Raw genomic sequence first — 13,722 nt, 5'->3', positions numbered from 1 at the left:
GAGGTTCCCAAGGAGGGTTGGAGGGTATGATGGACAATGTTAAATGCTACAGAAAGGCCAGGTAGAATAAGATGTAAGACAAAGCTGTTGGAATAGCAAATAGGATTTCATTAGTAACCTTTAATAGAGCAATTTTAATGTTGGGGGGAGAGTGAGGATTATGCATCAAAATTTGTTATGGAACCTATGGAAAATATAGCAGCTCACATCCCACACGTTTGATTAAGAAACTCTGAAGTGGCGTTTGTACATCTGCAGGTTTCAAAAGCTTCACAGGTGATTTTAATACACATCCGAGACTGAGAACTATTGGATTAAGAAATGAATGATCATGAAATAGAGTAAGCAAGTAGAATATACATTTGAGACCATTTTGTGCTCTGTTTCTTCAGAATACTGCTACAATGTTTTTGTTTGATTGAGAACACCCCTTTGGAGTGGGGCTTAGAAGTAGAGGGAAAGGTACTAAACAGGTTTTTCTTTTCCATGATATTTTAAAGAGCACTGAGAATTGTATTATGAGATATTGTTTATGTGTATAAATCATCTTTTGTTGACACTTTCACTGTGTGGATAATACTATACTGTTTAACTGTCCCAGTTTCCCCTCAACTGGCACATAGTAGATGATGAGTGATTGTCTGGCAAATGAGTACGTAAATGTGAGGTAAAATGGGATCATATTTATAAAATATAATTCTGAGTAAATCAATCAGTATAAGTTTCTCATCTCAGTTTTATCTCTGCAAGTATATAAAATTAAGATCATAAAATCATATATGTTCCTATGTTATGGTTCTTATATTTTGAGTCCTGTGTCATGGTTCTGTATGTAGGCAAAAGCACTTTTATAAATTAAAATTTCAGTTTAGTATATAACACTGCATATGTTCACATTCAAGCCAATGTCAAAAACAAAACGTTAAATTATTCCTTTTTATAAAAGTAGTTGATAATTCCTACTATGATATTCTGCCTCAATTTAAAAAAAAAAATTATTTTGGAAAACTGGTCAATAGTGAGGTCAGGAACCTGAAACGAAAAATAAAATACATAAAGTAGATCCTTTCCAAACCTTTTTCTTCATAAACACACACCCTACACATACAAAACAAAGCATTAACCTTTTCAAGAACCTTTTTTCTTTACATTGAAATAGTGCTAGAAAGACAATTTTTCCCCATTGTTTTGGCCTATTTGTGTCTCTTTAAAGATGAAGTTTTTTACATCAGCTTTCTGTTCTCTCTACCACCATACAATAAGGGCATGAAATAATTTATTTGTGCCTGTAAAGAGATATGTCACCTGTCTTTCATGCAGTGTTTGTAGTTCTGAAACTTTCAGACAAAAATTCACTTGTTAGATTCTTTAGTACTACAATAGAAGTATGTTCTTTGTAAGGAGATGCTCTGAATACACCTTTCTTTTTCATTTAAAATAGTGATCCTCCTGTGGGGGAGCAGACTAAGGAGGAAGTCAAGAATAAGGTAGAAAAATCAACTGATCAACTGGTAAGAGAAGATTTAATTTTCATTAACTGTCAATTAATAATGATGAACTATGTAGAGAATATAATGCTAAACCTAATCAGTTTAATTATTTGTTAAAAATTTGTGGTAAGTTCACTTTCAACCTTAATAAGTAAAATTGTGGTCATAATGGTCATAATTAAATCTTTTTAAAAAGATTTTTATTAAAATATAGCTAACATACCATATTATACTTGTTTCAGGTGTATATCATAGTTATTCAACATTTATATACCAAAGAAGTAAACACAGGAGTTACCTACTGAACCATCTTGACCAGAATATAATTAAATCTTTCTTTGACAATTGGCACCTGTGTCTCAAAGTTATCATTCTATGTACCAATCCTCACTATAAGTTAAACTTAACAGATACTTGAATTGACTTGCCCAGAAACACCCAACAGTTGGTTTTAAGAAATTTCTTATTTGTCTTTTAAAAGCAAAATGAAAACAATATACATACAAAGAAAATACACACACAGAATTTTATTTAGTAAGAAATTCCACTGAGTTGCTTCTGATGTCAATTCTCTTCCCTTTGTTTATCATATTTACTGTTAGAACTTCCAGTTTTCAATGTATGAAAATAACTAAATTATACATGAATATGAGTTTTATTACCAATGATAATATACTTTATGGTAGATTTAAGGTGTTTCTATTTAATGAAGGATGGTTGAACAGGTATTTGTTTGGTCCTTATTCATGCAATTTTTTTTACCTTCTACGTAGTTTTATGTAATGATTGATGTCCACTTGTTAATAAAGCTTATAAAGGTTATCCAGTAACTTAGGAAGAGAAAATATGTAAACATAAATTAGCCATAATATTCAGTTGCATGTGATTATTACCATAAAAAATGTTGCAGAGGTAACATAATATGTGTAAATGTACATAGGGGTGTACAGGTCAACCAGGGGGATTAGATTCAGAAAAGATGTTTCTATATACAGATTTGGGAATACAAAATGCTAGGGAGATGGAAACTTTGACCTGAATTTGATTTAGATGCTAAATAAATTTTGCAAAATATTTTGATAACCTCACTTTACAAAATTAAAATTCTATTTATAATAAGATATATTTAACAAGCATGAGAGTTATAGTATTTCTTGTTGGAAAAAAATTCATTCATGCCATAATCTTGCCTGTGTTCAATTTGGTAATTAGTGTTAGATGATTCTGCGGTAAATTTTGACTGCAGAATTGACCTTTAGTTTGAAATATATACACCACTGACAGTGGTCATTCTTTATAAGGGCTTGTCTAGTTACTTTATGGAATTTTTTTTTAACTTTTTGAGAAATTTCAAACCTACAGAAAAGTTTCAAGAATAGTACAACGAAAACTTACACTCTTCCCTGAGATTTAGCAAATTTTTAACATTTTCCTGTATTTTTGGATATAATTTTCACATAATGAAGTACTACACAGTTTAAAGTTTATTTGTTGGGTATTGTTGGGGCTGGAGGAATTTTAATTTAAGACTCAAACCCAGAAGGGGATAGTAGGCAAATAGTTCTGCAATGGACTTTATTGGTTCCTAGTTACAGTCCGTATCACCCCACACCAGGGTATTTTTCAGTGACTCAAGTTCTACGTGGCCTCTGCTGTAAGAAGCTGTTCTGATATTCAGAGGTCTGCAGCAACATACTCATATTCCCAAAGTTTCAACAGGGTATAGAAACTATAGTATCTTACTAAACTTTGAAGGAAGGCCATCATCCATCTGTTCCAGAACTTTTATCCATTTTTACTGCCACTCATTCCTCACAACTAATGTAAAAACACTCTTCGAAATAGTTTTCATATTACTATGTAGAATAATCTATGCACTATTTTAAACTTAACATATTTTATGCCTTAAATGGACCACCAATTTAATACATGCTGTGTATTTTCTAAGAGCAATCGTTTTTTTAAGGCCTAACTCACATTAAAGCCTAAAATTGTTCATGTTTCCCATACCACCATCCTACAAAAAAAAAAAAAAAAAAAAAAAAGGTATTATTCCCATCTTTGAATCTCTACTTTGTAATTTTCAAATGAATTTTTAATGGCATTCCCCATATTACAGCTTCTTGAGTTTTGGTCTTAGACTTCCTGCTATGTTGTAAGTTCCTTGACAGCAGAGAGAATGTCTTATTTTTATTTGGGTTTTCTGTAGTCTCTCACAGTGATCTATGTAGTATGTAAAGGCACTTTGGATTTTCTTTTTTTAAGTAAATAATATTTTATTAAAGTTTAAATGGCTGGTTTTAATATTAGCCAAATATAACCGTGTTTAAGTTTTCAATAATGTCTTCTAGGACGAAGAGGAAAAGGACGCACCTACTGATCTTGTTCCTGTTAATCTACTATTAGAGGTGAAGAAGTTATTGAATGCAATTAATACTCTGCCAAAAGGTGTGGTCCCTCATGTTAAGAAGTTCTTACAAGAAGATTTTTCCTTCCAAACTATGCAGGTAAGATTATAATTTGTTTTTTGGGAGCATATGTGAGGCTCTCTGTATGTAACTATCTGGGAAAACACATTATATTCCTTTATTCTCATACCACTACATTCTCGCAACACTGCTGACACTAGATGGGTGGGCTTATTCCTACACTGATCAACACTCTGAGACTAACTGGGTGTCCAACAAGTCAATTCAATTCTGACACCATCTACCTTGAGTTAGCATCATGGCCTACAAGTTAAGGGCACAGTGCCACAAGACTGCCACCACTTGAGATGTCAATCACCAGTCTTAGGCTGTCCCTAGTATTCTGACCAACTGGCTATAAATTGGGGTTCCCACGACCTCCTCTTGGGTGCAGTGATTTGCAAGAACAGCTCAAGGAACTCACAGAAACACCTATGTTTACCATTTTGTTACATAATAAAGTTTTATATATATATATAAAGAATGTAAATTAGTCTAATATCTTGATACTAAACATAATTATTGCAATATTATTGACTATATTCCCTATACTGTACTTTACATCCCTGTAACTGATTTGTAACTACCAGTTTGATCCCTTCACCTTTTTCACTGAGCCATGTCAAGGTTTGAAAGGGTCCTAAGTGCAGGAGCTTCTGTGCCAGTGGATTTGGGGTATACCACCTTCCTGGAACATGGATGTGTTCACTAAACTGGAAGTTTTCTGAACTCTTTACTTTTAGGAATTTTATGGAGGCTTCATTGTGTAGGCATGATCAATTATGTATTCAATTTCTAGCCCTCTCTCCTCTCCGGGAATGGGGGATGGCTGAACGTTCTAAGCTTCTAATCACGGCTTGGTCTTGACTAGCCCCCATCCAAGAGCCACGAAGAGTCACCTGATTAGAACAAAGGACATTCCTATCACAGGAAATTCCAAGGGTTTTAGGAGCTCTGTGTCAGGTACCAGAGTCAAAGACCAAATATTAGCAGGAACTAGGGGCAGAGATCAATACATATGTCTCATTGTTTCACAATAACTCTTTATTTTTCTTCTTTTTCCACCACAACAGTGCAACTGAGGTCTTAAAATTTCCATCTTACTTCTTGTGAAGGGGTTGCTGTCAGCCTTGACTATCGATTTTTATTAATTAAATAAATAGAGTTAGTTCATGCTAAACTTTCAAAAATAATGGTAGGAATGTGGGTTAGTTTGTAAGCTGTTGACTACAAGGTCCAGTATTAATTCTAATTATACTGATAACCCATAATATGCCACTCTGAGACAGGGGACTGCTTTCAGTTTTCCTAATTTGTAAAATGTTTACAGATTATTCAAAAATGTAAGATAAAGAAAAATTATGTCCAAAACTTTTGGATTTACACGTGAAATAAATATTCTAGAGAATATATTATAGCTTTTCATCTTGGAAATAGTTTTTCTAGATAATTTGTGAAATGTTCAGCACAAGATGGATATCAGTTTCCAAATAAATAGAATTTTCCAAATTAAAAAAAAATGATCTACTCTTTTCTTTGTGGCAATTGGGGGGCAGGGGGGCAAAACACCGCAGCTGTCTTGATAATGGCTACATTTGCCTTTTCTGTGAAAGAATATATGATTAATTATCTCTGTGAAACAGATTAATACTGTTAGACTAAAAATTCAGAAGAACTCTGAAAATATCCAAAGACTTTATACGTAATTATAACCTTAACTGAGATTTATCACAGTATGACTTCTGGTTTGAAATTGATGATATAATGCCACTGTTTCCCTCTTATCTTTTTCAATTACAGTTGACATTCAATATTATTTTATATTAGTTTCAGGTGTACAGCATAGTGATTAAGACATTTATATAATTTATGAAGTGATTCCCCTGATTAGTCAAGTACCCACCTGGCACTACACATAGTTATTACAATATTATTGACTATAATTTCTATACTGTACTTTACATTCCCGTAACTTTTTTTTAACTACCAATTTGTACTTCTTAATTCCTTCCCCTTTTTCACACACCCTTTCTAAGCCCCCTTCCATCTGGCAACTATCAGTTTGTTCTCTGTATCTATGAGTCTGTTTCTGTTTTATAGTTCATTTATTTTGTTCTTGAGATTCCACATGTAAGTGAGATCATATGGTATTTATCTCTCTCTGTCTGATTTACTTCACTTAGCATAATACCCTCTAGATCCATCCATGTTGTCTCAAGTGGTAAGATTGTTTCTTTTTTATGGCTGAGTAACATTGTATTGTATATATGTCCACCTCTTCTTTATCCAGTTGTCTATTGATGGGTACTTAGGTTGCTTCCATAGCTTGGCTATTGTAAATAGCGCTGCAGTGAACATACAGAGCATATATCTTTTTGAATTAGTGTTTTGGATTTCTTTGGATGAATACCCAGAAGTGTAATTCCTGGGTCATATGGAATTCTATTTTTAATTTTTGAGGGACCTCCAAATCATTTTCCACAGTGACTGTACCAGTTTGCAATCCCACCAACAGTACAAGGGGGTTCCCCTTTCTCCATCCACATCCTCATCAGAACTTGTTTGTTGATTTACTGATGATAGCCATTCGATCAGGTGTAAGGTGATATCTCATTATGGTTTTAATTTGCATTTCTCTGATAATTAGTGACATTGAGCATCTTTTCATGTCTATTGGCCATCTATATGTCTTCTTTGGAGAAATGTCTATTCAAGTCCTCTACCCATTTTTAAATTGGAGTGTTTGATTTTTCTGAGGTTGAGTTGTATGAGTTCTTTATAAATTTTGGATATTAACTCGTTATCAGATGTGTCATTGGTGAATATCTCCTCCTATTTCGTAGATTGTCTTTTCATTTTGTTGGTTTCCTTTCCTGTGTAAAAACTGCAGTTTCACATAGTCCCATTTATTTATTTATTTATTTATTTATTTATTTATTTATTTATTTATTTTGTTTCCCGTGCCTGAGGAGATATATCAGAAAAAACACTACTAAGAGCAATGTTAGAAAGTTTACTGCCTATGTTTTCTTCTAGGAGTTTTATGGCCTTGGGTCTTACATTTAAATCTTTAATCAATTTTGAGTTTATTCTTATATATGGTGTAAGAAGGTGGTCCAGTTTCATTTCTTTTCTTTTTTTTTTTGCAAATAGCTGTCTCGTTTTTCCAACACAATTATTGACTAGACTTTTTTTTACCCTACTGTATAATCTTGCCTCCTTTGTCTAGATTAAATGATCATATCATACAGGAGTAGGTTTATTTCTGGGCTCTCTATTCTGTTCCATTGATTTATGTGTCTGTTTTTATGTGAGTACTATGCTGTTTTGATTAATATGCCCTTGTAGTATAGTTTGATATCGGGTAGTGTTTTTACCTACAACTTTTCTCTTTCTTCTCAAGATTAGTGTGACTATTCGGGGACTTTGGTAGTTTCATACACATTTTAGGATTATTTGTTTTAGTTCTGTGACAAATGCCATTGATATTTTGATAGGGATTGCATTGAATCTATAGATTGCTTTGGGTAGCATGGACATTTTAATGATGTTAATTGTTCCTATCCTGGAGCATCATATACTCTTTCATTTATTTGTATCTTCTTGAATTTCTTTCTTCAATGTCTTAAAATTTTCCTAAACAGGTATTTAACTTCCTTGCTTAAAATATTCCTAGCTATTTTTTGTTTTTTAGTGCAGTTGTAAATGGGATTGTTTTCTTAATTTCTCTTTCTGATAGTTCATTATTGGTGTATAAAAATGCAACCTATTTCTGAATATTGATTTTTTATCCTACTGCTTTACTAAATTCATTTATCAGTTCTAATAGATTTTTGGTAGAATCTTTAGTGTTCTCTCTATATAATATCACGTCAACTGCAAATAATGACAGTTTTAGTTTTTCCTTTCTAATCGGGATGCCTATTATTTATTTTTTCTTGTCTCAGTGCTGTAGCTAAGACTACCAATATTATGTTGAATAAAAATGGTGAAAGTAGACATCCTTGTCTTGTTCCTGATATTAAGGAAAACGCTTTTTTAGCTTTTCATTGATGAATATGATATTAGCTGTGGGTTTGTAATATACAGACTTTATTATGTTGAGATATGATCCCTCTATTCCTACTTTGCTGAGAGTTTTTATCATAAATGGATGATGCATTTTATCAAACACTTTTTCTACACCTATTAATATCATATGATTTTTATTTTTCATTTTGTTTACGTGGTGTATCATATTAATAATGATTTGCAGATATTGAATCAACCTTGTATCCAGGAATAAATCCCACTTGATCATGATGTATGATCTTTTTAATATATTGCTGAATTCAGTTTGCTAATATTTTGTTGAGGATTTTTATATCTATGTTCATCAAGGATATTGGCCTATGGTTTTCTTTTTTTATAACATCTGTGTCTGGTTTTAGAATCTGGGTAATGGTGGCCTCGTAGAATGAGCTTAGGAGCCTTCCCTCCTCTTGGGTTTTTAGAATAGCTTGAGAAAAATAGGTGTTAATTTTTCTTTGAATGGTAAAATTCATCTGTGAAGCCCTCGGATCCAGGATTTTTGTTTGTTGTGTGTTTTTTGATTACTGATTCTATTTCGTTTTTAATAATCGGTCTGTTTAGATTTTCTGTTTCCTTGATTCAGTCTTGGATGATTGTATGTTTCTAGGAATATCCATTTCTTCCAGATTGTCCAATTTGTTGATCTATATGAAGTCTGACAATTAAGTTCACGAACTCATCCTAGAAAAAGTGCTACATATTTCATTGCTGAATATCACTATGGTCACCTTCAAAGTACTCCCCTTAGGAAACTATGCACTGATGCCAGTGCCTAGTACACCCTTCAAAGCAAGTTTGGAACTCTTTCAGGAATGGTAATCAGAGCTGTCATCGTATTACCCTTGATGTCCTGAATGTCATCAAAATGTCTTCCTTTTAATATTTCCTTTATCTTTGGTAAAGAAAGAAGTCACTGGGGGCCAGATCGGGTGAATAGGGAGGGTTTTCCAATACAGTTATTTGTTTACTGGCTAAAAACTCCCTCACAGACAGTGCTGTGTGAGCTGGTGCATTGTCGTGATGTTCGAGCCATGAAGTGTTGGCGAAAAGTTCAGGTCATCTGACTTTTCACACAGCTTTTCAGTACTATTTCACTTCCATATAATAAACTAGGTTAACTATTTGTCCAATTGGTATAAATTCATAATGAATAATCCCTCTGATATCAGAAAAGGTTAGGAACATTGTTGCAACAAGTTCGTGAACTTAATTGCCTGACCTTCATAATTGTATTATAACCCTTTGTATTTCTATGGTGTCAGTTGCTACTTCTCATTCATCTCTGATTGTATTTATTTGGGTTCTCTTTTTCTTGATGACTCTAGTTAAAAGTTTATTGATTGTATTTATTTTTTCAAAGAATCAACTCTTGTTTCATTTATTTTTTTATTTTTTTGACTTTATTTTGTTTATTACCACTTTTATATTTATTATTTCTTTCCGTCTACTCACTTTGGGCTTCTACTCACTTTGCTATTCTTTTTTCTAGTTCATTTGTATGTAATATTAGGTTGTTTGTTTTAGATTTTTCTTGCTTTTTGAGGCAGGCCTATATTGCTATGAATTTCCCTCTTAGAACTGCTTTCACTGTGTCTCATAGATTTGGCGTCATTGTATTTTCAGTTGTCTTATGGCATCTTTTGATTTCTTTCTTTAGCTCATTGTTAACATATTCATTGTTTAGTAGCATATTATTTAGCCTCTATGTGTTTGTGTGTTTTTCAGGGTTTTTTGTTTTTTTTAATGGAATTCTAATTCCATTGTGGTCAGAGAAGACACTTGATATGATTTCAATCTTCTTATATCTATTGAGACTTGATCTGTGACTTAACATGTGTTCTGTCTTGGAAAATGTCCTAAATGCACTTTCTGAAAGGAATTGCTTTGGAGTGAAATGCTCTAAAAGTATCAATTAAATCTATCTGATCTAGTGTCTCATTTAATGCTGCTGCTTCCTTGTTAATTTTCTGTCCAGAAGATGTATCTATTAACATCAAGGAAGTGTTAAATTTCTCTACTATGATTGTGTTATTGTCAATCTTTCTCTTTATATAGGTCAATATTTGCTTAATATTTTTATGTGCTTCTGTGTTGGATGCATAAATGTTTACAAGGGTTATATTCTCTTCTTGGATGGATCCCTTTATTAATATTCAACGTCCTTCTTTTTTGTTATAGCCATTCTTTAATGTCTGTTTTGTCTGATATAAGTATTGATACCCCAACTTTTTAAATTTTTCATTTGCATGTAATATCTTTTTCTATCTCTTTACTTTCAGTCTGTGCGTGCCTTTCAGTCTAAAGTGGGTCTCTTATTTACAGCATATGTTTAGGTCTTGTTTTCTTATTCATTCTGCTACCCTATGTCTTTTGATTGAAGTATTTAATCCCTTTACATATTTGGCTGTGTGGGGAGGAGGGCACAACACTGGGACAATGGTGGCTGTTCCTCCAGCCCTCATCGAGGCTCTTGCCGTAGCCCAGTTTGAGTACCTGCAAGTGAGTGTGTCTGTGTACAGGCCCTTTAAGAGGATGTCTGGGCTTCTAGTAGCCCTTTGTCTCATCCCAGTGAATGGAATCCCTGCTGATTTTCACAGCCAGGCTCCTCTTCCTGGCACTTGTGATCATGAGCCTGGTGTGGGACTGGAACCCCTTACTTCTCAGACGTGATCTCCTCAGCCAACTGATGCCTCCTTAGTTTTCAGCCATCACACCTGAGTTTGGGGCCAGCCCATTTGGCATCTTCTACCCCTCCTACCAGTTTTGACATGGCTTATTTATATTTTTAGTTATAGCACTTATGTTTAGCTAATCTTCAGATGGTTCTCCATGTTTATTATTCTGTAATTTAGTTATAATTTTAATGTCATGGGAGGAGACCTGCACAGTGTTTTCTACTTCACAATCTTTCCTAGTCTTTTGACAATCACCCAGAAACAATAAGAAATCGAAACCACTAGGCTTTATATATGTAATCAGTAGCCAATTAGAAGGTAAAAACGAAAGAAAAGTACTTATAATAGAAACAAAAAGATAAAATACTCAGGAAAGCACCTAAGAAATATGTAAGACATAAACTAGTATTTCTCAAAGTTTTTTCTAAGCCACCCACATTAGGCTATCGAATCTCATACTAGTCCTAAGGAATAAAAATCTCTCAGGGAATGTGCCTTTTATAGCAAGTGCCCCCACACAATGATTTTCTTCACATTAAGTTTGGTAATCAATATTCTATATTAAAACAATAAATAAAAATCTCAAAAACTCTGTTAAAGGTAAGAAAAGAAGACCTGAATTAAAAGCAATACATGTAGGAAGATAAAAATGTGATAAAGGTGTCAATTTTCCCAAAATTAAAATGTATGAATATCACATAATTCAATAAAAATTACAAAAGGATTTTTTGTTGTTACTAACAGCTAATTCTAAAGTTCAAGTGAGAAATAAAAAGAACAATAGCCAAGAAAATTATGAAAGAGAAGTGTACGGGAGAAAGTCTTTGAATTTTCTCTTAGATATTAAAACTTTCTATGGAGCTCTAATAACTAAAAGATTGTGTCACTTGCTCTTGAATCTACAGGTAAGTTTAGAAAATAGAAGAGAAATTCCAAAAGTAGACCTAAATACATACAGGACTTTTATATATGACAAAAATTGATAATACTAAAGGGGAAATGGATAAATCAGCAATGCCAGTGGATGAATTTAATATAACTCTCTGAATGACTGAGAGAATATGGACACAAAATTAGTAGCTCAGTAGCAAACTCGATCTAATTGACATATATAAGAAAAACACTGCACCTAATGGTGGCAGAATATACATTCTTTTTAAGTACACACAGAACATTTACAAAATTGACCATATGCTACGTCACAGAGCAAGTCTCATCAAATTTCAAAGAATGAAAACATATAGCGTATGTTCTCTAACTATTGTACAATTAATTTAGAAATCAGTAACAGACAGATAAACTAGAAAGTCATTGTTCCTAAGTTAAAATATATACCACTTGGTAATCAATGGGTGAATCTTGGTAATCAATGGGTGAAAGGTGAAATCACAATGAAAATTAGATGAATTTGTGAACTGAAGAAAAAATGTACTGTATTTTGCATGTATAATGTGCTCCTGTGTATAATGTGTACCCACGTTTTTGACCCAAACTTTCAGGGTAAAAAATCTTTCGTTTTAATTTTTTAATTCAAATTTTTTTATTTGTTTATATTTCAGTACTTGTTTTGTATATTATAAAGGAATTTTAGCATTTATTTGTTTATCACACTTTTAACTCATAAGCATAAATAAAAGAATTTAAAACATTTATATAGATGTGGAATTAGTACTGCCCATGTATAATACACATCCTTATTTTTCCCTCACAAATTTGGGCAAAAATGTGCACATTATACCTGGCAAAATACAGTATATCAAAACTTCTGTTATCAGGTAGAAGCTGTGCTTCAAGGAATTTATAGCTTAAAATGTGTATATTCAGCAAGGCTGAATACCAATCATCTAAACATAAAGTTCAAGAGGTTAATGGAAGAGCAGAAAATTGAAAACAAAGTCTAAAGAAAGAAGTAATAAACATAGCTAAAATGAATGAAATAGAGTAAAATATAAAATAGAAGTCAGTAAAGCCCACACTTGATGTTTTGAAAAACAGACAAACAAAAAACAATAAAATGATAAATGTCTGGTAAGAATGTTTAAAGAAAAAGAAAGAAGGCAAAAATAACCAAATCATGAACATGAAAATATTAATACAAATTTAAGAGTAATCTAAAGCATAATAGAGAATTCTGTGACTTGCAGTCGCTGCCTGGATTGGTTTAGAACATCCTTCTTTGAGAAGAACTAGAAAAACTGGTCAAAATCTTTCTTAGTAATGCTTATTTGTGCGTTTCTGAGAGATAATTTAATTCAACTATGGATTGTGCTGATTTCAAGCTTTACTTCTATTCTGTGAAGAAGGCTCTATTTAGGTTTACCCTTTGTAGCATTTAAGTGTGATCAAACAATATGGTGAATGTTTAAATAAAAAAAATAATGTAGTAAAAGACATATTACCATTAATTTCCCTCAAAATACTCTCCTTCACTTCGAACACATTTATCCCATCATTCTTGGCACTTTCTGAAGCAGTTCTAGAAGTCCTCTTTTATGAGCATCTTTAGTTTTGCTGTCATGGCGGCCTCCATTTCCTGAATAGATTCAAAACGTTTACCTTTCATGGTCATTTTGATTTTGGGGAAGAGCCAGAAGTCGCATGGTGCCAGATTTGGTGAAGAATGTGGATAAGGACACACCGTAATGCTTTTATTTGATAGAAATTGCTGTATACCAGAAGCGATGTGTGACACAGAGTTGGCTTGATGGGGGATGATTTATGGCACACTTTAAAACACACCTTCTCTCAACTGTAGCTCACATCCGACTGACTGCACCAAACAAGTTAAAACTTGTCAGACACTGTTGTTAAGATTTGAGGTGCTGCTTCCCATTTTGAAGATCCCTGCCTTTCTGTTAGATGGCACTCGGCAGCATCATTCACTGTATTTTTTTATCACAATGGAAAGGCTCTGTGTCACACTTCGCTTTTGGTATACGGCAATTTCTGTCAAATAAAAACATTACGGTGTGTCCTCATCCACCTTATTCACCAGATCTGTCACCGTGTGACTTCTGG

At 33.1% G+C, this 13,722-nt stretch overlaps 1 protein-coding gene across 6 annotated transcripts in view; it reads left to right on the top strand.

Moving 5' to 3' along the window:
- The window catches only part of DZIP3 (DAZ interacting zinc finger protein 3), a 97,264-nt gene that overhangs the window by 15,102 nt on the left and 68,440 nt on the right, over positions 1-13,722 (top strand). For all 6 annotated transcript variants that reach the window (XM_074332225.1, XM_074332238.1, XM_074332249.1 and 3 more), the window contains 2 exons: positions 1,442-1,511; positions 3,842-3,997. In XM_074332225.1, the coding sequence (XP_074188326.1) occupies positions 1,442-1,511; positions 3,842-3,997 (226 nt within the window). The remainder of the gene's footprint in view (positions 1-1,441; positions 1,512-3,841; positions 3,998-13,722) is intronic.

The sequence above is a fragment of the Rhinolophus sinicus genome, linkage group LG01 (genome assembly GCF_036562045.2).
Source record: "Rhinolophus sinicus isolate RSC01 linkage group LG01, ASM3656204v1, whole genome shotgun sequence".
In the NCBI taxonomy this organism is placed as follows: domain Eukaryota; kingdom Metazoa; phylum Chordata; class Mammalia; order Chiroptera; family Rhinolophidae; genus Rhinolophus; species Rhinolophus sinicus.
Note: the sequence above shows the minus strand (reverse complement) of the source record. Positions and strands in the feature narration are given on the sequence as shown.